Below are 23,691 nucleotides of genomic sequence, written 5' to 3' on the forward strand. Positions count from 1 at the left end.
GAACGAGTGACACTCTAAATCTCACGAAGAGGTGTGCAGCCACCAGAGGCAGATCTAGACCCTGACGTTGAGTGGCGCACTGTCTCGGGTTTTATCTTCTTTAGCATAATGTACAGCTTTACGGCATTGGCGTATTTCTTGATCGGATCGGCCCCCTCCTAGCTATCAGGAAAAGATCCAATAAGAAACGGGGTTATTAAGTGATCCAATAAGAATGGAGAAATGTGTTCCTTGAACTCTCGCCCTTGCCCTACTGCTGTAGCGCACAATGACTGAATACCAAGGAAGAAATATTTGCCAAGAATGACGCAGTCGTGCCTCGATTATATGGACGACTCAAAATAGAGGCCATTTTTATAGGGACCAAACTTTTTCGGTGTATTTGTGTCTCGTGAATATGGACAGTGCAATGAGGTATGAAACCTGAGGAGCGTCATTGTAGACGGTATTGAGACACAGGAAGAGGTTCTGAACAGGACGATCTAGCTAGTCCCCCTATTCTAGCCACAGGGATGTCTGAGGAACTAACAATTAAATTCCATCGAGCGCGTGACCTCATGTTGCCGCGACTGTCTTGTCTTTCCTTCCTCGAGGAAGTCCCTTCACTTTCTGGACGCTTTTCGTCTGGTACAAAAGCGTTCATAATAACGACTGGAAATTGAGTGCGAGGAAAATCTGTCCACTCATAGTTCTCCCTCACATTTTATATATTAGCGGCTAGTACTGAGCAAAATAAATTAACGTCAACGTAGAAAATTGTCTGTCATTTCAACTTTCCTAAAATTTGGGCAGCACATGCTGCCATATGGGCAGCTTCTGCATTGATGAAACCTCGGGCCCGCTGCATAAAAGACTTAACCTTTATGCAAATGAGCCCATTTGTTTGTCCATTACAACGTATGACTGAGGCCTTGTGCCAAGGAGCTGGAGTTTAGAAAATCTCAGCATACTGCTAGCAAAATCACATCTACGTACGACAGAGTTATCCGAAATAAAGTGAGGGTCGGAATATTCACGACACGATACTTTTATTGATTTTTTTCGCTATAGTAACAGAGAAAACACGAGCTTCATTATAAGGCTCTAAATGTGTTGCATCTTTGGCATCAGTCCCATCAAACTCTACTAATTTGGTACAAATAAATGCAACAAGACACGAGTGAGTTCAGGTGCTCTCGACCGCCTTGGTCTGGTAGTAGACGACAACAGAGGAGGCAGCTGAGCTCGGCCGCACAGGAATGGTACGGCTCTCGGCAGCCGTGCCGTAACGCAGGTTCCACCAGCCCGCGTTTACTGTCCATTCCTCCTTTATGCTTTCCATGATCTGTTCGTCGAGTCGCACTGAGCGGCAGTAGAAGGCAATGATAAAGCAGATGGCACAGATCCCGATCCCAACGCCCGCTATTATTTTGCCCTTGTCATGGGCTCGGGGCTGTTCACTCGTGATGCCCAGCATGAGTCCCGCAACGGCAGACACGGCGCCAAAGCAGGCCAGCACGTAGCAGAAGTAAATGCCGTACATGAGGATGAGGGCACACGACCGGTCCATCATGGTCGACTTGCCATCCACTGCTGAGGAGGGACGTCGGCCCGACCGGATGGTGCCGCGCCGCTGCTCCATTCTCCGATTACATCCTCTGAAAATAAAGAAATAAATTATTCACCTCACCAATAATTTTGCGGGAATCGTCACTCGTTCCTTTTCCCGTGTATTCACACGGGCGGCATTTTACCAGAAGGGGACGAAGATGCGAAAAACGCCATAGCTTTCTGCTGTCGCGTGAGCGTGAGCGCTCAGCGTCGTGTCTTCACGTATACTGCTAACCATGGGGAATATCCTGCGCCACAGCCACAAGATATTCCGTAGCAGACGACAGGAAAACACGCTGACGGCGTCGTCTGCTAAGTGTTGTCTGCTAAATGCGCAGTTACACTACTCCTGGCATTCCGCACCGTGTGAATGCTCAACACAACACGGGACGGAACTTGGTCTCTGTGAGCAGTGTTCCGTTCAGTTGTTAGAATCTTCCGTGAGTATGTGGCTTCTGTGGACGAGTGAACGCATTATGGATGAAACCATTTTGGAATCCATACGGGCAAAAAATAAAGTGCCTCGAAAGAAAATTTACGTGCCAGCTTTGATGCAAAGCGTGTGCGTGAAAAATATTTCAATCCATTTAGCCAGCCCTGCATCACACGGTTTTTTTTTCGAGGGTGAAAAAAAAGAAAAAAATAAAGGCACCAAAAGCAATGCCAGCCAAATAAAGAGTACTAAAAAAACTTTCCTAGCAACAAATGTAAATAAGCACTTTCTTGCGTGTAATTCCTTTTCAATTCTGCTTAACCTGAGGACACCACCCTTATTTTCAATTATGCGGAGCAGCAGAGGTGAAGACAGCAAAGCTGGCAGTCTAATGCCTTTAGGCTGCAAGAGCGTTTGTAAACGACAAACAAGCAGCAGACGCTGGAATAAGCCCCGAAATTGCCTTAAACAGCACGGATGACCTTCGATAGCAAAGAAACGAGTAAAAAAACAACCTTGACAAGAACAAATTAAATGTAGTGAAACAGAATCGACTAAAACGACGCATGCGGAATTTGGTACAGTATACTTTGGAAATAGACTCGGTACCCGCACTAATGATGTTCCCAGCTACAATTTGCTCCCTAAGATCGCAACCACCGAGAACCAAGTGCAAAGGCAAAATTACAGCCTCAATGCCTGCTGGACACATGAATAGCAAACAGATGAGATTCACCGACAGACACACACACAAGGCTCGTAAGAGAGTGTTGGCTCAAGCTAAACTCTCCTCGTCCAAGCACTGATCGGAAGCAAGCAACAAATATGCGATCGGAAACATCGTCGCCCCGATGATATTATTTGGCCCGCATGGTCGATTGAAGAGAACCCGATCAAATGTTCCGACACTGAGGGGAAGCCAACTTACACGATGGTGACGCCAACCGAAAGAAGACACGTTTTTGATTGTGCAATAACAATACACGAGAAATATGCAATTCTTTCCTTCATCCAACTTACGTCACAGGTGGTTCCAATGTAGACGGCTTTTTCCAATATCACGAATCGTGACTGGCGAATTTATATGCCTACTCCATTCTCGTGGACGCATATCTCGAGCGCAAAAAACGGCCACTCTAAAAGCATTTGGAGCTTCGGAAGTGAACGCCCCTCGATGAAGCAGACTTGTATAGATGAAAGAAGAGGAACGCGATACAAATTACTGGACCTACCGTCAGTGAACAAACGGGTACCATGGCGGCGGGGAGGACGGGTGCATCACGGGAATGCCCGGGAAGTTCGACCTTTTATCCCTTTGGAAGACCCGAAAAAAGAAATCTCGGTAGCGTTTCGCGCAGTGGCGGCGGAAATTTCGGAGACTACCTATTACAGCCATAACCCATAAACATATGACTTGCACGGCACCAAAAACCGTCAAATCAGAGACGTTATTTATGATTAGGGTTCCGAGTTTTCCCGAGTTTTGATTTTGGAAAATTCGGGGCGTGTTTATCGCAGGGAAACGTAACAGAAACGGAAACGACAATAATTTACGATAATAATTCGGGTGCCGCGGGACCCTAATTATTGCAATTCTTCACCGTATCATGTAGATAAATTTATGAAATAAACTTCAATGAAGCAAACTAAAATGAACTGAAGAACTAAAACTAAAATGGACTATGAAACTGGAGTATATAAGTTAGTAGTATATACAGTAAATAGAAGAAGCATAGTTCTTATACGCTTATGGTGACATGGATGTTGTAAGCGTGAGTAACATTCCTGGAAACCATGTTCATATGTCCACACTCGCCCAGAAGAAGAACATTCTCTGTTCGAAATATCGGCAACTCTCTTCGTTCATGTTGATATTAGCTGTTCACAGAAATCACCACCATACACATACACAAAATACACATATAGATGCGTATTTTGAATAAACGTTGTCTCTTGTATGCATGGATCCCAGGAGTCTTCAACATAGACTTCAGAACGTAGAGGGATTAAGTTTTGTCACGGTCTCGATGGTCTTTAAAAAAAAAGGGAAGAAAAGAAAGAAGGAAAACAAAAAGCTGGAGGTGGGGGGGCGGTACCGCAAACCGAAACGGAAGCGTACCGGAAACGAAAGCAACAATGGTGGTAACCGAAACTGAAACAGAAACAAATAACGGCCAGTAACGGAGGCAGTAACGGAAACGAAAAAGATTCCGTTACCTTTCCCTGGTTTATCGGAGTTGTCAAGTTTTCCGAAATTCGGAGTTTCTCGGAGGACTAAAAAGACTGAAGATGAACGGATTTCGGAGTATTTCGGAGCAGTCATCGCAGAGACACTGAAAGGACAGAAGTGCAAAAGTGACGGAGACCATACGATGTAGCGCACGGATGTTTTACTACGCAGAGCTATCGAAGTACAAACGAGCGTATTTGCAGAAATTGTGAATGGCGACAAGGCTCAAAATGAGTAGCAGCTGTGACGTACACAGAACTGTTCCGTGACAAACTAGCCCAGCGCCCGGGGTCAAGTAGAGTCACTAGGGTCCAGGATGCATCGAACAGATAAAACAAGTGTGTGTACTATCCTCCCTTTGGGCCATTCATGCGTCCAGCAACCCTGAAGCGGGCTACCACGTGTGACTTTTTTTTTTTTTTTAGATCAGTTTGAAGTCGAAAAGTATAGGCGTGGAAGAAGGGAGACGCTGAAAAATCGGAGTTGATCGGATAAATCCGAAATGTTGGAGGCCTATGTATGATAAATATGAGCAACATTACTCAAAGAGAGATTCTTCTATTGTGAACAACGCACTTGGAATGACATGATAAACTCCTCAAGGAACAACTGTTTCCGCGTTTTGTGCCAGCCACTTTCCCACACCTTGGCCCTAACTGCAAACCGGACTTTGACAGAGGAGGAACATGGACCGATATGAATGGGTTTACATGACAATTGACTGAAACTCCCAAGATCACTTTACTCAAGGGGGGCCTGGTTTCAGACGGGAACAGCTGTCGTCTGCTAAACTACCTCCGCTGCGCATGCGGAGGAGCTCTGTTTCCCTTTCTCCTAATGAAGTCGCCGCCAGGTCTGGTACACTGTACGGCGAAGGAGAGCGTTCATCACAATCGCCAGGCAACAGGAACACATAGACGATACGGCTGCCAACTTGCAACCAGATTTATTACTAACCAAAGCACATATTTGAAGATGAAGCTACAAGGAACAGGTTTAGGGCAGTTATCATAGCACGATGCAGGCCTCAACACCGACGGGATGCCGACAGACTTGCGTATTATCCAAACATAAGCGTCAGAGAAATTGTTGACAAACTTGCAGACGCATGCACATCGTCCATAGCTTTGACCTGCTCCTTGTGGCTTCACCTTCAAATATGTAAGATGGCAGTTTATGCGTTCCTGGCGATTGTGATAGCACACCTCTTACCGTTCACGGTGGAGTTTCAAGGTACTGTAAAGCAGCACCGATCAAATGTCATTTAGTGTGGCTATTCGATAGTCCAAGCCACTAGGACAAAAACTGCGCAAGTTTCATTCCAATCGACGGTGCAATTAATTAGAAAATTACAATTAAATATTACGGGCAACACTGTACTAGGTATTCGAAATGAATCCCTACTCCTGAAACATACGGAGGCAACCACATTGCATGCGTATAACACTGGGCCCGACATCACAATCCACCATAAAATCCGCCCCTACAATCCACACAACGATCCACATCTGAGGATAAACGGATAAGTGAACTGAAATGAAATGCTGAGCCGTTGAAAACAATGTGTCAGACGTTCAAGAAGCCAGACAGCGTCGGGACTTGTTTGTTCAGAGGTTCACAGATAGAGTTTGTTCGTTCGAAAGTGGCCGCGAACAGAAGGAGCGCGCAGGCGCAGCAGAGAAGTAAGGAGGGAGAGCATCCATCGAACAGCGCTTACTTCGCAAAAAACATAGGTAGACAGGAAAAATAATAATATGGTTACTAAAATAACGAAGTTCCGATATAATAATGTGTAATACTAATTTTCAGTGTTGCCCGCTGTACAGGAGGTTGTTTGACACCAGGCGTCGCACCACTCCACTACGCCGCATTTTTCATAGCAAATTAAAAATATTTATAGCGCGTTGTCGGTCGTATGGTTCCGCATATGGTATTTAGAAGCAACAAAGTCTCTAGTCACATCACCGGCATATCATGCTTGTCTACTGCTTTACAGTACCTTTCACGAGTTTCATCTACATGGAACTAATACAATAATAACGCTCCAATAACGGACACATAGCAACAACAATTTCCCAGACAGAACAAAGATATGTTATACTCGTGTCGCAAGAGCATACTGTTAAGGAGTAGCTCGTCAGGGAACATTGGGTGAAAAGGAGGAAGAAAGCGAGACCCGGGAAAATCCAGCGCCTTCCATGCAGGAACCGAAATTGAATCTGAATTGAAAACCGTTCAAAAACCCGTATTTTTCGCTGAACCGAACCAAAACATTGTTTTTCTCGCGTTGAACCGAACTGGAACTGAACCGAAATAAATTTAGGCGATTACCGCGAAACGGTTAAGACGTAACGCGCGTTGTGAGAGATGGGAACTACGATTTACACAGCGGACTGAGCCGCGTTGCGAAACAAATTCGAAACCGAAACTGAACAAAACGAAACTGCAACCCAAGTGCGCGAGGCATTTGCTCGAGATCGTCTTTTTGGCAGTTGTAGGCTTCCTTGTACGCAATTTTTGTCTTCCAGCAGCCCCAAGTTTTCAATTTGGGCTGTGAAACAAACGACCAGTCCCTGAGCAGGATGTAACGGGATGAGTGAACATAGGAAGTACAGTATGGTACCATAGCGTTGCACCTGAAATACAGATCTGTGAACCGCTGCTATGTCAGCAACAGTACGTTTGTGTTGTTCGAGAATCGTAAGGATGTGCTTGCATTTACCCGCGGCAATCTGTTCAAAATTCACTTTCCTGAACCGATATTTTGCACTGCTGCGGAGCTGAACCCGAACCGAAAAAGATGACGGTTCTGATCCCTGCTTCCATGGCGTACATACAGCTTGTGTGCCCGAACCACGACCTACTACATCATAACGACTATATGATAGGCACCCCTTCCCAGCGCCGCATTTGGAAGCTAGCGGTGGCGCTGCTCATCGTCCCGGTTATTGCTTCCTCAACTTCTACAATACTTTGTACTTCAGCTTACCTTAGCACTTTTCTACAAGCGGTGCATGTCCCACAGGAGATGTTTCGTTCGAAAGTTGATTATCATCATCATTCTACACGTTTTCACGGGAACCGTTGCTGTCGTCTGCTACGGTAATCGGCTACGGCAGTCGTACGTCCGCTTCTGCGAGTTCAAAATTCAAATTTCCATTGTCCAATCACGACGTAGATCTCGCGGGCCGATGAGTACATACACACTCATCCCGAGCAAATGTCAGTTTCACTAAAGCGACTGTCGCGTCCAGAAACGTGTGTATGAGACTCGTACGTCCCCCGTCATCGGGCTTCTTCAAGCAAATTCCGAAGCAAATGTCATGTAGGTTTCGTTACTGCAAACATGTTGCACGCTTGCATAAACGTATACCGCACAATAAAATACAAAACGTGACAAAAACAGCCAAGGCTCCGTTGCTTTTCTGCAACTTCCACAGCATTCAAACAAACGCAAACCAAAACCAACAAAAGACAGAGAAACAGAGCAGAAAGGAGAAAAGTAGTGAGAGTGGAACGCGTCATTCTACGTTATTGGAGGCATAATAAAAATATAAGAGGGTCATTAGTCCAGCGCCAGAGGTCACGCGAGTTTTCCCGCGTCAATAGGCTGCTATGGCAGCCTTGGTTAACCTCCGAATATGGAAATGATTCATTGCACAGAAACTATTACACTAAGGTCAGGTCTCATCAACGGTCCCTTAACTTGGATTTAAAGCTTAACTGTGCTTCACTAAAGGGAGTTACTGTTACTGAAACGTTCACCACGTCACCAACTACCGTTTGCCAAAAAGAATTGAGCGTTAACTTCAAGCTTTAGCAACCCTTCGATCTCGGTTCAAAGTTAACCAGCATTGGTGAAACTGGGCCTAAGGCACCAAAGCCATTTGGACCGAGATCAACAGTGCCTTAACTCTGTTGTCACTGAAGCGTTCATCACATCAATAACTAACGGTTCTAAAAAAAAGTATGGAGCGTTAACGTCAATATTTGTCAACCCTTCGATCTCGGTTCAAAGTCAACCGGCATTGGTTAAACCTTGAGATTACGACTCACTTGCAACTACGAGTTAACCCTCTTCCTCTAACGTTATCCAGCATCACTGGAATTCACCTTGCGTCACTGACATTATTGAAAAAGAATTGCCGGCTAACTTCAAGTTAAGGGACGCTTGATTTTGGTTTAAAGTTAATCGGCGTTGGTGAAACTGGGCCTCATCCGCATTGGTGTAGTCGGTGATGAGCAGGGAGTAGAACAACACTACAGTTCCAGAATCGGCCACAACGAATATGCGTCAGTCCCTTTAAAGTAGCACAGAAGTCATTTTTACACCCAGTTTTCTTCCTATAAAACTGTTAATTAGGTCAGTAAGATGCACCATGCGAAGTAATTTACACCACAGAGTCATAATTATTGCAGAAATAGAATTTAAAATACGCCGCAAAAAGCGACCGTGCGCAACGGCGGTGAAGAGCAGTACCAGCCTGTGATCTGCCTGGAACCTCGCGCTGACGTTATAAGGAGAACGCTCACTGATTCGCTGATTCGGTGTCACAACTTTTTGCACAACCTTGATATTGTAAAGGACAAGGACAGCATCCTTAAAGGTCCTTTCGGAGAAAGGAGCTATCCAGTTGGCACCGCACAAGCGACGATCATCGTCAGCTGCGACCATTGTAGTGCAAGTAGTAAAGAATCTTCCCTACACAGTCATAATTGCACTGGACCAGCATGCCGCGTTGAATTACATCGAATGGATCCCCAGAAAATGCATTCCATTGCAGACGAATGCCACGTCACAGTTATGGTGACTGCACCAATGCCGGACTTTGTCATCACTCAAATGCATGCAAGTGGGGACAAAAGTCTCTGTACAACCCACAGCGTCACTGGCAAGCTTGCGACTTCCACCAAGTACAGGCAGGAATGCGCAACAAGAAATACCAAGACTGAATACCACCAGACTAAGTCGCCAATGTCTTCCATAAGGCTACAAGGAAAACGAATGTTTGATGGTATTGAGACTGCGCGGATAAATGAAGATTGTAACACACACGTGAGACATACTCCTGTCGAGAGTAATGATAGGAGAATGCAGGATGCACATGCACTTGACGACACACGCATAAAAGAACTGACAAGTATATAGTACCACGAAAAAAACGTCTTCTCAACGTCAAGATAGACAAAACTTAGTGGAGAACTTAGTTTGTGTTCCCAAGTTGAGCGCAGTACATGACAAGCCCATCAGAATGCAACCGTACTCTAGAAGCAAGGTCAACAAAAGCTTCATCTGCAGCCAAATCAAAGACGGGTTAGCGGAATCCGAGCATCCAGGTCACCATACGCTTCAACGGTGGTAGTAGTAGACCCACCACGGCGACTCTGCAACCCAAGGCGAAAAACAACGTCGGCACAAAGTCGGCCGGTAAAAGTGACCGGGCCAAGGCCAGGGATTGACATTGGCCTATCACGGCCCGACTTCATCTGCTGGAAGTTGGGCCAATATACACGGCCGACCTAAACGACAGAGGGCCAAGATAGTGCCAGCATAAAACTGAGATTGGTTGCAGCTCAGGGTCTCCATGGCTTCACCCTAGCCAGCAATCTATTTTTATTGATGGGCCGACCGCAGGCCCCAGAGTCATAGACCAGTAGGCCCGACGTTGGATGGACGTTATTCATACTCAATTGTCTCGCGACGTAGGGTAACGATTTATCCCCCAAATGGACAGTGAGCGCGTCGTTTTAGAGCGCAGAAATTTCTCACAATGGACACGACGTTTCAAAGTGCAAAAAAAAAAAGAAGAAAAGATAATAATAGAGACCGGGAAAATCGTAAAACCTCGCAATATGCCGGAGACCACTAGAATCAAACAGCTCACAAAGAAAAGCAATTGCATTTCTCGTATTCCCAACTCTAGGATGGGACAAGCGCAAGCATTTCTTTCCTGAGGAAGAACAGATACAATACATAAGTTGTCTCGCGAGCTTCCACAAATTCGAGAGTCCTGTTCGCGCGTGAGTCAAAATGAAGGGTGAGATGTCCAAGTTTAATTCGACGCGTACACAACCAACACTGCAATGAGGAATTGCTGATCGCATTAGCTCACCATGAAGATAACGTCTCTGTTTCTTACTGCTTTTGGTTTGAGACAGCCACTTGGCCAATCGAAAGTAGAACTTACCCAGTGCTACACCATTCCGCATTTCCCTCTCCCCGAGGAAACATACCGAGACTGGACCAAGCTTGGCAAGAGTTTGGCTGGCCAACCTAGCCATGCTTGGCAAGTGCTTGGCCAACGAGCTCGTTCTTGGCATAGATCTGCCCCCTGGCCGACGGCTTGCAAAAACCTCACTCTGCCTATCACTATGCAACATTGCGTGAACATTGCCTTGCTGAAAGGGTCGTTGGCCAACTGTCATCCGACTTTTTGCCAACCGTCAAAGCAACTTTTCTTTTCTTTTTTTGTTTCGAGTAGCAGCTGCATTGTTTTCAGGTTTGTCTGCAGTGCAGAGCCGACATTGGCCCGCCTATAGTATTATGCAAAACTCTCAATAGCCCGCCCGCAAATCGCAGCACAATGTCGTTCGCCAACAACGGTGAGAGGCATCATACCGACATTGGTCCAAGGTGGAGTGGCCAACTAAGTCGCATGCCGAGCAAAAACCGACCACTGGCCGATGGTTGGCAGTCGGCACTTTCCTCTTAAGAACCAGTCACAAACTGTACACAAAACTTGATGTGACCAAAGCTCTCCTGGACATACCAATACACTATGAAAGTAGATCAGCCTTTCACGCAGTCCCTCAGCTTTTCCCTTTCCCCTCGTGCACGTAGAACGGTCCCACTGGATCACTCTCAAATAAGGTGCCACATTGACTGCACCATAGTGTTGTGGCCCGCCTGTACCCCTTATTGCTGCTTTCTGAGTAGACAGATGCTTTGGCACGTGCTTTCTCCAACCTTTTCTTTCTCTCATGCGCAGAGACGTACTGTCATAAGCTAGAGCTGGGATATTCGGGAGATGTCCCGATTTTGAAAAGAGTCCCGATAATAGTGTCAGCTATGAGAATACATATACAGAGCGGTTTGCATATGGTTTTCATCAACTTCGTTGTCCCGAATTGTCCCGGAATTGTCCCGAGCGTCTCGGAAGATTACAGACTGTCCCGGATGTCCAGACTTTCTCCGAAATGTTCCGTTATTTAGCAGACACGCCTGTAGGCAATTTGGTTTTTGTATGGATACAGATATTGTATGAAGGGAGGGGATAATCGAAACAAGATTCAAGAGCATGTAGGTTCACAACTTCACAAGAGAAAGAAACAAGAAGCAAGCGAGTCAGGTAATGGAGAAAAGGCATAGCCTGAGCAAAAAGGTGCTTGAAATGTTCCCGACCATATCCTTCGACGTACGAGAATAAGACTGTCGGTTTCGGTGACGCAAAACAAGTTAAAATAATTTAAACCTAATAAAACCAGTTAGGACATATTCAGATATAAGTACGTTGTCCCGGAAGGTGTCCTGCCGCTTTTGTCCAGATTTAATAATTTTTTTGTCCCGCTAATCCCAGCTCTAATCATAGCGTGCATGAGAGGAACATGCGCGATTTGTCACTGACCATGGAGCCTCTCCGAATGCTGTTTGGCTTGTGCACAGCACCTGCCACAAAGCAGTCTGCAATGAATGAATGCATTCGTGAATTAGTCAACACTGCCAAGGTCGTCGTGTACATAGATGATGTTTGCATCTTCAAAAACACAGTATCTTATGCTAGACAAGGTATTGCACTCGTTGCACCACATGGGTCTACGCATACACCTCGACAAGATAGACTTTCTGGGCGTAATCATTTCTAGCGACGGTAGAACGCTGGACCCCAAGAGCACGTCGGCCATCATGGAATACGGCACACCCACAACCAAAACTCAACTTGGTTCATACCTCGGTCTTGCGTCATACTGCAGGAAATACATACAGAACTCACAAAGAAAGTGCCAAAAGTCAATGGACCATCTCAAGAGGGCGATACTAGAAGCACCGGTGCTTGCTACCTTTTGACTCCACACTCCCAACGCAGGTGCACATCTTACATTAGTCTTGGTGCTGTACAATCACGAACGCGCAGAAACCAGGAAGAAATCGTGGAATACGCGTCACCTACCAGCAGCCGACCAACATGAACATTCCACCCAACCTCAGGCTATCGCCACACACTGGGCAATAACTGAGAAATTTCACAGATACGTACAAGGGTTGGACAACTTTAAGCTCATGTCCAAAAGGAACCCAAATCGTCACACACGCCAAGCAACAGTGGTTCAAACAACATTGTTGTACATGCACTGTCCGGAATACTAGCCGAGGTAAACCCGTGCTTCGGGCCAGCAGCATGCACTCGAGAGACAAACAACTGGAAGACACACAACAACCAAAATACAAGCGAGTCTGAGACGATAAAAGGCGCCCTGACGCATGTATCCCTAACCTCATACAGGATATAGCAGACGCGGCTGCAAGACGAGCTGCCACAGCTGCTCCTTCTGCCACTGCACATCTGCCCCTTACACTTTCGCCTTGCCATTTATCTATTCGCCGCCCGTGCCCAAGCGTTTAGATCTGAGGCCGCCGCCTACAACAGTCACGAGCAGTTCATCGACCCCTCGGTTGCCTTTTTCATTGCGTGTCGCTGCAGTTGTCAGGAGGAATCACTGCCGCACTGCCTCCGTCTCAACACTGCCTACACCCCATTGCTTCTTTATAAAATGGCCCAATCCAGCTCCCCTTTGTGTTCCAGCTGTGGCGAGGTGGCCGGGATTCCTCGTTGTGTTCTGCACTGCCAGCAGCACATTCCTCAATGGCAAGCCCTTCCTCGCCGTCTAATGCAGCTTGGCTGCAACACAATGTCCATGGCCACCCTCCTTTGTCCTGTCCCTCGGCCTACCCAGTGGACCGTCACCACGGCCCTGCTCCGCTTCCCGAAAGACTCGGGCCTTGCGTCTGCCATCTGACTGGTCTTTCTTGTGCCATGTCATGCCTGTGCTGCACTAACTGTTTCTCTTTCCTTTTTTTGTTTATTTTGAGTTTCTTTCTTGTTTGGAATAGCGAGCCGGCATTAGCCTGGCTGACATTTGCATTTTTCTTTCTTTACATTTGACCACGTTGTTTTCAACGTAGCCTGCGTGGCACAGGCGCGGATCCAGATCCTCACTTCGGGGGAGGTATAAACTGACGTTTTGAAAACTATTCCGTCGCAATGGCACAACATGCATATTATGTGGCACCGAAAAGTAAGGCGCGGAGCATGTCATATTCCCATGCACAGCAACAAGCGAGACATGACCGAAGGAAGTCGACATCACAACTGCACTGAGACTGATGACCCAAGCGGAGGAAACAGCAGTGACATCGTCGGGAAGCAGCGATTCAGGATGTTCGGGGCGAGATTTTTCGTTCATATCCATACGAGTACGAGGACTCGGTAAACAGAACACATTGTGCATCAAAGTAAGTAATGTGCGCTCTTGGCAGTACGAAAATTGCAAAATGTGATTACTAACATCCATGTCCCAAACAAAATACAAGGGACAGAATACAATCTAGACAACAACTCGTGCCAGAGAGGAATATGGTCACATTAAGTAACGGCCATGAGGAAGTCAGCACTAAAGACGATTCGTGCGACATGCCGGTGGCATCGTGGTCCAATTCTTAAAGGTTACGCTCGACCCATTGTAGTCGCGCATATTTTTTCATGAATGACGTCACTTTCGGTCATTAGGCGGAGGCCGGGGTGGGGAGGCCCCGCACCAATGTGTCGAATCAGGTCCCACCGATGCTGAGGCCGGCCCTGGGTGACGCCCCCATGCGCGAGTTACTTAGGCAGTGATTGATCCTCACGACTGGGGTTAGCCAGTCAATGCTACAGACCAGATGCAGGATTTCGAGGCAGTGCCGCCTATACGTAGTGATGTGAACACGAAGCAGACGGCGGTATAGGCCGTAGGAAATGCATGGGCTGAGAATTTGCTTTGCTTCTAACTTTTTTTCTGCAAAGTGGTAGCATATGAAAAAAATATGTACGTATAAAACTTGAGCCGAATGACTATCAGTCTGCAAAGTTTTGAAGAAACGTCATCTTAAATTTTTACGACACGATCAAAAGGTGTAACCTTCGCTAAATTCACCCTGTGGATACTTTCTGCAAAAGTAACTAACTAGTTACTACTATTTTTGTTTAAGGTAACTGTGAAATGTTACAACTGTTACAAAGTTAACTCGGGTATTGCAATATTTTCCTAGTGTCGTTTTGTCGAGGCTTCAAGTATAGAAAGGCTGTTCTTCCCAACCAGGAGTTGCACAAATTTTGTTATCTCGTACACAGCCAGGATGACCTAGACTAATTCCCACGGAAAATCCTCCCTTTACAACGCAGCAGAGCTATGCTAGGACACTACAAGTGGCAAAACAAACTTCCATTTATTGGGTTCACCAAATCTAAGCGCCGACTAGGACGAGACAATGACAGGACAGGCGCTCCTTTCAACTGGGTTTATTGCTGTTCAAAGTAGCACCTATCCTGTCCTTGTCTCTTGTCCTAACCGTGCTTAGATTCAGTCAAGTCATGTACGAGCTAGCCCAGCGCTTTTAAGCTCCATTTATTGGACTTTTTCCACTTTAGAAGGTAACTGTAAAGTAACTCTAGGTGCTCTTTTTGCAGGCTAGCTGGAACTTCCCCATGACTGGCCACTAACTTGTTGTCTGTAGCAGAGCCCTACATTTGAGTGATAACAACCTGTATTTAAATGAAATGAGAAGAAAAAAAAAATGACTGACCACGAGCGAGGATGCCTCGGGCAGCAGATGGCTGGGTGAGAAAGCGCTTGGGGACTCGGCCCAACGGAGTTCGGGGAGATGCACCAAAGCCCAGGGCCAGGAGCAACTCTTCAGGATCCTCGCGACGAGCTTCCAGTAGCGAATCCACACTGCATAGTTGGTCCTTCAGCATCCTTCGTAACTGGTCCTTGGATGTCTTATACATCCTTGGGCAATACTCACCTCGAGGAGGAGAAACAGGAGGTCTCTGAATTGAAGCTGCTCTGTTTGCTGCGTAGGCCAGCCAGTACCACTTTGCTGCGAGAGAGAGGGTCACTTACCCTACCCCCACGACCTACTAGATTATAGCGACCGTGTCATCATCGGCAAACCCAACGAGGAGCCCATCCGCAGGATCCGCTAGGGGCGCTACTCATCGGCCCACAGGATCTGCATCACGATTGGACAATGAAGATTTGAATTTTTGAACGCGCAGGAGCGGATGCACGATTACCGTAGCAGACGACAGCACCAGTTCCTACGAAAACGCGTAGAATGATGATGATAATCAACTTTAGAAGGAAGCATCTATCGTGGGACATCCACCGCTTGTACAAAAATACCACGGCAAGCTAAAGTACAGAGTACTGTAGAAATTGAGGAAGCAATAACCGGGCCGATGAGTAGCGCCACCGCTAGCCTCCAAATGCGGCACTGGGAAGGGGTCTGTATGACGTGGTCGCTATAATCTAGTATGTCGTGCCCTACCCACCATACCTGGGCAGAAGGGTTTCTTTTGCCATTTCTTGCTCTGTAATATCAAAGTATCCGCATTAAGCTCCAGTCTTCCCCGCGTAGATCGTGCGCTCTAGATTTTTCAAATGTCGTCATCAACGAGATATTTCCCAAAAGCCACGCGGCATTTTGGCAATATGTGGTTGGTACCCGTACGAGGACCTCTAACATCGTCTGGTCATCTAGAATCCATGATTAGCGATATTTTGCGGTTGCAGGGTACAAACGACAGATGCTAAAGAAGGTGGGCAAAATTAATTGACGCATCACCCTAGTTGTTAGAAGAATGACCATCTTTAAAGGATCAGTAAAAGCCATAAATTTTTCATTTTTAGCCGCAGTGGACTGTCACTGGTATTTCTCACCTGCGCCTAGAAAACCTCTAGAAAACCCTCCTCTACTTCACAGAGACTGTCACGGGATGAGCGCCAAGAGACTCGTGGTTCAGCAGGAGCGATACACACATCAAGGCGGCCGCAGACGAGAGGCCGCTAACATCCTTAACATCACCTGCTTCAACGTATTTTCCGGGCACTGAAGACACCTGGAGCAGCTATTTAACGGCGAAAAACAGCTTTGGGACATTCCACTGCTCTCTCGGTGATTTTAAGACTTTAAGACTGAGGACACGGTGGCTTTTAAGACATTTTCTCCCAATAGAAAATGAAGGTGACTGCTTGGCGTGGGCATGACCCGCGAATAACCACCAACATCCGTATGGAAGTTGACCAGTAGTATGAAATGATGATGGCAGTTGAAAAAAGGTGAAGTGGGAGAATTCGGTTACATAGTGAGTCTGTATTTTGCTTCGAAGCGTACCATTCAAACTAGTTGCGAGTACTTTTCTGCCAGCACCCAGTGTGGTCATGTGCTCAACGAGAAATACGTCACGCCAAACATTTCAAGCCCCAAGCGCTTGTCGTCTCCTTTGGTGCACCCATTTGAGATGAGAGCGCGAAAAACTGGTTCGTGTCTAACAATCTGGTGTGTCGCATTAAGCAAGTGGAGTATGAAACACTCCCACTCCGGAGTGTCTACTTAACACACCCAATGATGCAAATCAGGGAGTAAAAATGGGTTTTACCGGGGTTAACCGTACAACAACAGAATCGAGACGTTCAATCTGCGAGACTCTCCGTCCTTCCCTGCAATACTCGGCTACATGTTGCAATGTTACTCACTGGAACTGAATAACATTTAACCACCAAGACCGCGCTTTGCAGGCATTCTGTTTTAATTTTTATAGCGCAGTGCATTTTGTATATCTGTTTGAACAAAGCCTCATAGTAACCCTGCTTCTGTTCGAGCATAAGCAAAAGTGGTGGACTTTCCGTGGGTTCCGAATAATTTGCGACTGCTGTGTGCATTTAAGCAGCCCAAAATTTGCACAAGGGAGCCATTTAACGACTGATTCTAAGACATTTAAAACGCTTTTCAATCATGGCTGCTTTTGGAGCCATCAGCAAGAAACGAAAGTTTTCACAGTGGCAGAGCCCGCATTTCCTGCTATTACCATAATCTCACGCATAATTACGGTAATTAGCCGTGGCTTTTCTCACGGGCGCTCTGCGGCTTATCCACCGGTGCAGCTTATCTCATGACTATTTTTACCTGGCATTTTCCCCGTACGCCAGTTTTAACGAAAGGGCAGACAGTGTCTCTGGAACAGGTCCGCATCCGAGTAGATTGATCTTACTGCTGCATTCCCTCAAGCAGCTTTAACAAAAGTGGCGACAGTGACTCACGTCTTCTGGAAGACCACTGAGCTAAGAATCCGTAAAAAACGCCCAACAAGGGCACAATACGATCTTGGTAGAACTCTAGAACTGACCTCCTCTGTTGTACACTATGTTGATCCCGGAGTATGGACCACAGGGTTTATGGCCTTCTCTATGGTCTCTCTTGTCGCATAAATCAGTCGTCTCGTATTGCCCGCGGCTTATCTGCGAGTGCGGCTTATCTGTCGGAAAATTTTTAAAACGTTCCTAAAAACTCGTCCTGCGGCTTATCTGCGGTGCGGCTAATGCGCGTGAAATTACGGTATATCATCAGTTATTACCAAAAGGCCACATTTTCCAAGCTCGGAGCCCAGAAAATATACAAAAACCTCGGGGGTCCCAAGACCGAGCTATTAAAAGCTCACCATGAGTGCGGCCAGCAGTCCAAGCAGACCGGTTGTTGTCCAACAAAGAGTCTGGATTTTTGTGGTCGAGCAACCCACTAAGAAACTCAACAAACTTTGTTACGGTTTGCACCTTTGGGCCAAGGGAAGACTCACCCATCATCGGCAGGAATAGAATTGACCCACTCTTGAACTTGGCTTGACTTGAGGGCTGTTGGGAGAGTGGGATTAAATAGTGCCACATATTTTTCCAAAATAATGATTAAAAAAAAGCCACGTAAAAGAGCATGATTGACCGTCTTTTGCAATTAAAATGGTTAGATGAATGCCCTTTTTGTGATACGCAATTTTGAGGAGTAAAAATACGATGCTTTTTTAGGACCCGATAGTATGCTGCCTAGCGGAAAGCTGTTGCCCCAAGGAAGACTGCAATGCAGCGTTAAAAGACAACTGTGTATGTATTCCGCAAGAATACAGATGATGCAAGGTTCTACATTGCCACACGGTGGCCTTTTCTAAATCCAAAACGCCTTCTCTACACCAGGTTCAAGAATTCCTTTCGAATCTCAGATATTTCTCAATCTCAATTGAGAATTGAAAAATTGAAGCTCAATTTTTTGCAGTTAAACTACCGTAAAACCGTTTAATTTCGCTAGATTAATTTTTTTTTTCGAGCGTGGCACAGGACACACATTCGCAGCTACTAAATTTTGCAAAATCTAGATGCTGAATTTCGTGGTTTGGTTCCCACACTTTGTGACGTGCCTTAAAGTGGGATTCCGCAACAAAATCGCCACAAAGCTTGTGGTATACCCGTAGCCTTTGGGAAGTCAGGAACGTGTGTACGAAATAATCTCGTTCTGAAACTGCGCAGATTTTATTGAAACGAATTTATTACAAAACGAGAGGGAGAAGGCCGAAGCAGGAGAGAATGCTGGGTGACGTCGCGGAATAGCATGGAGCTCTGTTTTCTGCTCTTCACATTTCAATGCGAATGTTGTATTCGGTATCGAGGGGGTGCTTCGTGTTCGGTATGACATTCACCTCTTTTTTTTTTTCCAATACTTTGCCCAGTCTCCCTTTAGACTGCCCTTACTATATTTAATTAAGCAGTATTGCGCACGCTTGTGCTGTAAAGCAGTTCATATGTTTAGCAGCGACCAAGTGTGAAAATAAATTTCCAATTGTATCGCTGCTTCGGAAGTCACCGATTCTTGCTCGACATTTTTTGCATCCCCTTAAATTTGAAATTCGCGAAAATTAGAGGCTCGCACAAACAGTAAGGGTTTTTACGGTATCTGGTGAAAAGCGTTCATTTTACCGCCATTTATCATCATATATGATTACCTTCTAAATGTAAGAAAAATTATGAAAACCAAGAGGGATAGGACCTCCCTGGCCGACGTGAAATCGGTCTGTTGAGTTGCAGGCATTTTGTACATTTTAGCACCAATAATTTTTTTTATATACTTTCACCATTGGCAGCATACCACGGTGCAGCTAAAAAAAATTAAAGATCTCTATCGGTGAAAACACTTCATGAAGTACGAGTAAGTGATGCCTGCTTGTGTTCATAATCCCATAAATGAGACATTTTTGGTGCCAATAATACTCTCACACACTGACACAGAAGCCTAGACAATGTTGAGAAAACATGCTCCCGACCAAAAAAAAAAGTGGCTTAAAATGGTCCTATTCACTGAAATGACTCACGCAATGCGGGCCGCATGACATCTGGCCCGCAGGGCTCCTCTGCCTTCTGCCCGGCGGCCTGCAGTTTCACCCCCGAAGAAGACAGTGCCCAAAGATCACTTGGGGCTCAGGATCTAGAAAGCCCTAGCAATCCAAGACCTGACATAAAAAGAGAAACATCTTCAAGAACTGATAACCTGCGAGTGGACCTTTGTTCCAGCAGGTTTGTCAGTTATTCCAGATAAATGTCAACTTGCATTCCAAAGAGTGTTACAGCAAAGGGGGTATTAGACACAGCATAGAAAAGCGACTCCACCAGTGAGGAAGAGGGGTTTATGACTACCAATGGGAAGGAGCTCAACGAGAATGCATGTTCGAGGGTTTATATCTCGCAAAATACGATACGTAGAAAAATCTTTTTTTTTCTCCTCGATACTCTTGTGTGCATCATGTAATGAAACCACATCTATCAAAGTGTCACAACCCCTTTTTAAAAAAAAACACACATATCAATAAACTGCACTTTTCATACGCTTAGCAACGTACCAAGGTTTCAAAACTGTAGCTACGTGCAACAGTAGCATAGCCATAAAAATATCTTGGGAGGGTTCCACGGGGACTCAAGGTTCACACACAAAATTGCACCTAAAATTCGAGGATTTCAAGCATTTCAAAGAACAAAATTCAAGGAAGTTTCAAAGATTATTTGAACCTTCCTTTGCATATTGAACCATGTGACACCTGGCACAGCTTGACACTGACATCCAGTCGCTTCAGGTATGCAGAATCAAGTGTTCCGATTTCTTCACCGTGTCTCAAAATGGGGAAGCAAAACACGTCTGCAGACATCGCGTGAAATGTACAGACTTTTTTTTTTCCCTCTTCAGGCGAAGCTCCTGGTGACTTCACACTATACGAAAACATTTGTTAAAAAACACGAGCAACATTTACAGAAGTGCTGCAGGAGAGGGCGCTACCCCCCCCCCCTTCAATGTACACAAAGTCTCAGTCTCATTTTTCTTATGGGACGCTTCAACAGTTGAAGACGAGAGGCACTTGGTGCGTTTTCACACAAATGTCTCTGCATTCTCGACATTGGGTTCGTTGATGACTTTTCAACGTCGGTTCTTCCACTGTGCAGTAGCTGATCATCTTCTCATACATCATGCGCCTCGCTCGGTGGGGATCACTTGGGTCTGGTCTGACCCAGCAGCGATACTGTTTAAGTCATAGTCTGGAACCTGCACTTTCCACGAAGCATTCCGTGGACCCAAATTACAAGTATAAGACAAGTGAAAGTTGAAGCAGGACGTGAACCACGACGCCTCTGTATGTGCGAAATCGAAAGTGTCCAACAGGGTTCCTGTCATCGCAACAAACACCAAAAGGGCGCACCCCTCCAAGCAAAGGCTTTACAGCACGGCCAGCTACAGGCCGCATCACTTGCAGTGTGTTGATTTTGGTTACAGCTCTGGCCACATTTAAGAGGTTTCAAGGGCCCTTAAAGAGCTCTTCCTTTCCTTCTTCTTGTTTTTAAAATCAAGGGTAATCAAGGATTTCAAGGGCTTGTGCCCTGAACCCTGGAGAAACTTCCACGTGAGAGAGGATTTACTCTCCTTTGCACTCTCCCAAATGCATTACCAAAGGTACGATTTCGCGGGAGGGGGGGACCTCTTGTTTGTCATCAATTAAAATAATAACCTCTGTCACCGCTCTCCAACAGAATCATTTTTCGAGCGCAGTTCATCGGTTTTAAATTTTGAGCGTTTCCAGCCCCATCTCTACCCACAGCATGATCCACAGGCATTAGCGCTGCCCATTTCGCAACGTCAGTAGCTGTCGAGCAAAGAATTACACTCGGAACAGATGAATCGCGGTCGTTGCACCAACTGATCGAGTCGACTATGGCTTTCAAATCACTCGAGCACGGCAAAAAAGAATAATAGTAATAACGATACTAATTTGTGCTAAGTTCTTCGAGAGGTGGATCCTGTAGCTCACTTTCCGTAGCAATAATCTCCACATTCATTCACTGTACACGCACCTTATCAGAGGATTGTGGTGATGTTGGAGATCTCGTACGGGATCTCATATTGAAGAAAAATGCGAATAAAACTACTAGTAACACATTGTATTTACATATCAGGAACGTGACTACTTTCAGATCCCTCACCGCCCGAAGGCGCGCTAGATCTCACAGTTATCTTTCAGGAGCTCCAAGCTCCAACGTCCAACGTGCTCCTACGCGTCAGCTGTACAGCGCAAGCAGTACACAAAAAAAGTACAAACTACAAACAAGTACCAGAAGAAAAAAAATATATATACTCTGTTCTATGGTCGGCTAGAAAGACTGGTGTGTCTCTTGCGGCTTATTTCAGTACTACTTGTCACGTGATTACTCACCTGCCGTCGTTTTTTGTTTTCTCTGCATGCAAGATGCACCTCGTATTTGTCCTTTCTATGTGTTCCAGCCTCAGAACATCAATTGTCTCATGTGCACCTTGAGTGTCACCTGCAGCCCTACAGCAGCAAACGAATGGCACACGTCGATATCAGTCCTGATATTCGTCGGCGCGTCCCGATCAGCCCTCGGGTCTGGGATATGTGTACTGTGATAACGATAAAGACGTTTTCGAGCAGCCGGTTTTGCTTTTGTGTAGTGATAGTGGCGATATATGCTCATCCTTCCGTTCATTTGAGCGACCTTTACCATCTAGGTTGCGAGGTCTGCGGGAGAAAATCCCAGAGTGCTTAGCGGCGCTTTGAACTGTGGGAGTTTACTAATAAGAAAGAAACGGGTGGCTGTTCCGATTTCTCCCGTGCCGGTCTATTGTCCGCGATGTGTCAAGGTTAGCGAAAGCGAAATGTGAAGGATTATTCTTGGTTCCTCCGCTCAGCAAGCACCCAGGATGCAATGCGTGCGCAAAGAGCACTAGAAATGTTTTGGGCTATGAGCGTGAGATATATGTAGGGTTCTTCGTTTTCCGGTTAAACCCGATTTTTCACGATAGTTCCCCCCCCCTTGAACAAATTTTCGAGAATTCGGGTAAAACCTGATATCCATACTGAACAGCTGCTGTCTGTCCCCGAATTTCCTGTCGCACGCGGATGTAACAAATTTAAACTTGGGTAGAAGGCTTGCATGCAGATTGTAGAGGTGGAGCGCATCGCGTAAACCCCAAACTATGTTCAGGCCGGACAAATGCTACATGCTCCGTAGTCGGCACTGCTACCACCAACGGGGTACAATATGTGTCAGTAGCAAACACCAAATCAGCGGAGTGCACAATACGACTAGGTGTCCCGCAGGGCTCCATATTAGGCCAGTTTTTGTTTCTTATTTTTATTAATGACTTTCCCGAGTACGTCGGCAGTTCTGCAACACCAGTACTATATGTCGACGATACTAATGTGTTTGTCGAGGCAAGCACTTTGGATCACCTGTTTGCTGCAGCTAACAACACTCTAGCTAAATGCTCGACGTGGCTGTCATTCAATAAACTCGTCCCTAACAATGATAAATCAAACTTCCTTATATTCCACCCGTATAAAAAAAAACTTGCAATGACCGACTGCAGGCTTTTTCTGTTTGACAAAACACTGACGCGTGTCACCACAATGTCATTTTTAGGTGTCGTTCTAAATGAGCATCTCTCCTGGCTGGCACAGTCACATTGCTGTTGTGCGGAGGAAGGTTTCTGCTGGCGTTTACGCGCTATCTAAACTCGGGCACGTATTTCCAGTACACATTTTGGTGAAAGTATATCATGCATTAAAAGCTTCCCATATAAGTTATGCCATTGAAGTGTATGGTTCTAACTTATCGCAGCACTCTATGGTCAATATACTCACTGCAAAAGAAAGCTCTCCGTGTTTGCTTGTTTCTTTCCCCAGACGATAGTATCACATTCGCATTGAAATTGTTGTCAATTACGAACGTTTATTCCTTTGTCGACTTTAAGCTCCGTCTTATTATTTTCCAAATGCTAAACGGCATAACCGACATCAGC

General features: G+C 45.9%; 1 protein-coding gene across 4 annotated transcripts; it reads right to left on the minus strand.

Moving 5' to 3' along the window:
* Positions 1-1,011: 1,011 nt before the first annotated feature.
* Positions 1,012-22,215, minus strand: LOC135377263 (protein TESPA1-like). Of its 4 annotated transcripts, XM_064609573.1 has the most exons (9): positions 21,726-22,013; positions 19,703-19,840; positions 18,146-18,200; positions 18,011-18,087; positions 15,850-15,883; positions 15,316-15,390; positions 15,094-15,242; positions 11,879-11,934; positions 1,549-1,637 (listed from the first exon to the last, which is right to left on the minus strand). In XM_064609573.1, the coding sequence occupies exons 2-9, from the start codon at positions 19,716-19,718 to the stop codon at positions 1,629-1,631; spliced, it is 471 nt and encodes a 156-aa protein (XP_064465643.1). In that variant the 5' UTR covers positions 19,719-19,840; positions 21,726-22,013; the 3' UTR covers positions 1,549-1,628. The 4 variants fall into 4 exon arrangements, with proteins under 4 accessions (XP_064465642.1, XP_064465641.1, XP_064465643.1 ...); XM_064609572.1 differs by lacking the exons at positions 11,879-11,934; positions 21,726-22,013 and adding an exon at positions 22,085-22,215 and having other exon boundaries at positions 1,012-1,637; XM_064609571.1 differs by lacking the exon at positions 11,879-11,934 and having other exon boundaries at positions 1,012-1,637; positions 21,726-22,006.
* Positions 22,216-23,691: the final 1,476 nt, after the last annotated feature.

Source organism: Ornithodoros turicata, chromosome 1 (genome assembly GCF_037126465.1).
Source record: "Ornithodoros turicata isolate Travis chromosome 1, ASM3712646v1, whole genome shotgun sequence".
NCBI classification, from domain to species: domain Eukaryota; kingdom Metazoa; phylum Arthropoda; class Arachnida; order Ixodida; family Argasidae; genus Ornithodoros; species Ornithodoros turicata.

What these genes read in the sequence shown, in the direction of transcription:
- LOC135377263 (XM_064609572.1), bottom strand. An exon ending in GACTGCTGGCCGCACTCATG is followed by an intron (nt 15,884 to 18,010) that starts GTGAGCTTTTAA and finishes TTGATATTACAG; the next exon opens with AGCAAGAAATGGCAAAAGAA. An exon ending in CCGAGGCATCCTCGCTCGTG is followed by an intron (nt 1,638 to 15,093) that starts GTCAGTCATTTT and finishes CTTTATTTTCAG; the next exon opens with AGGATGTAATCGGAGAATGG.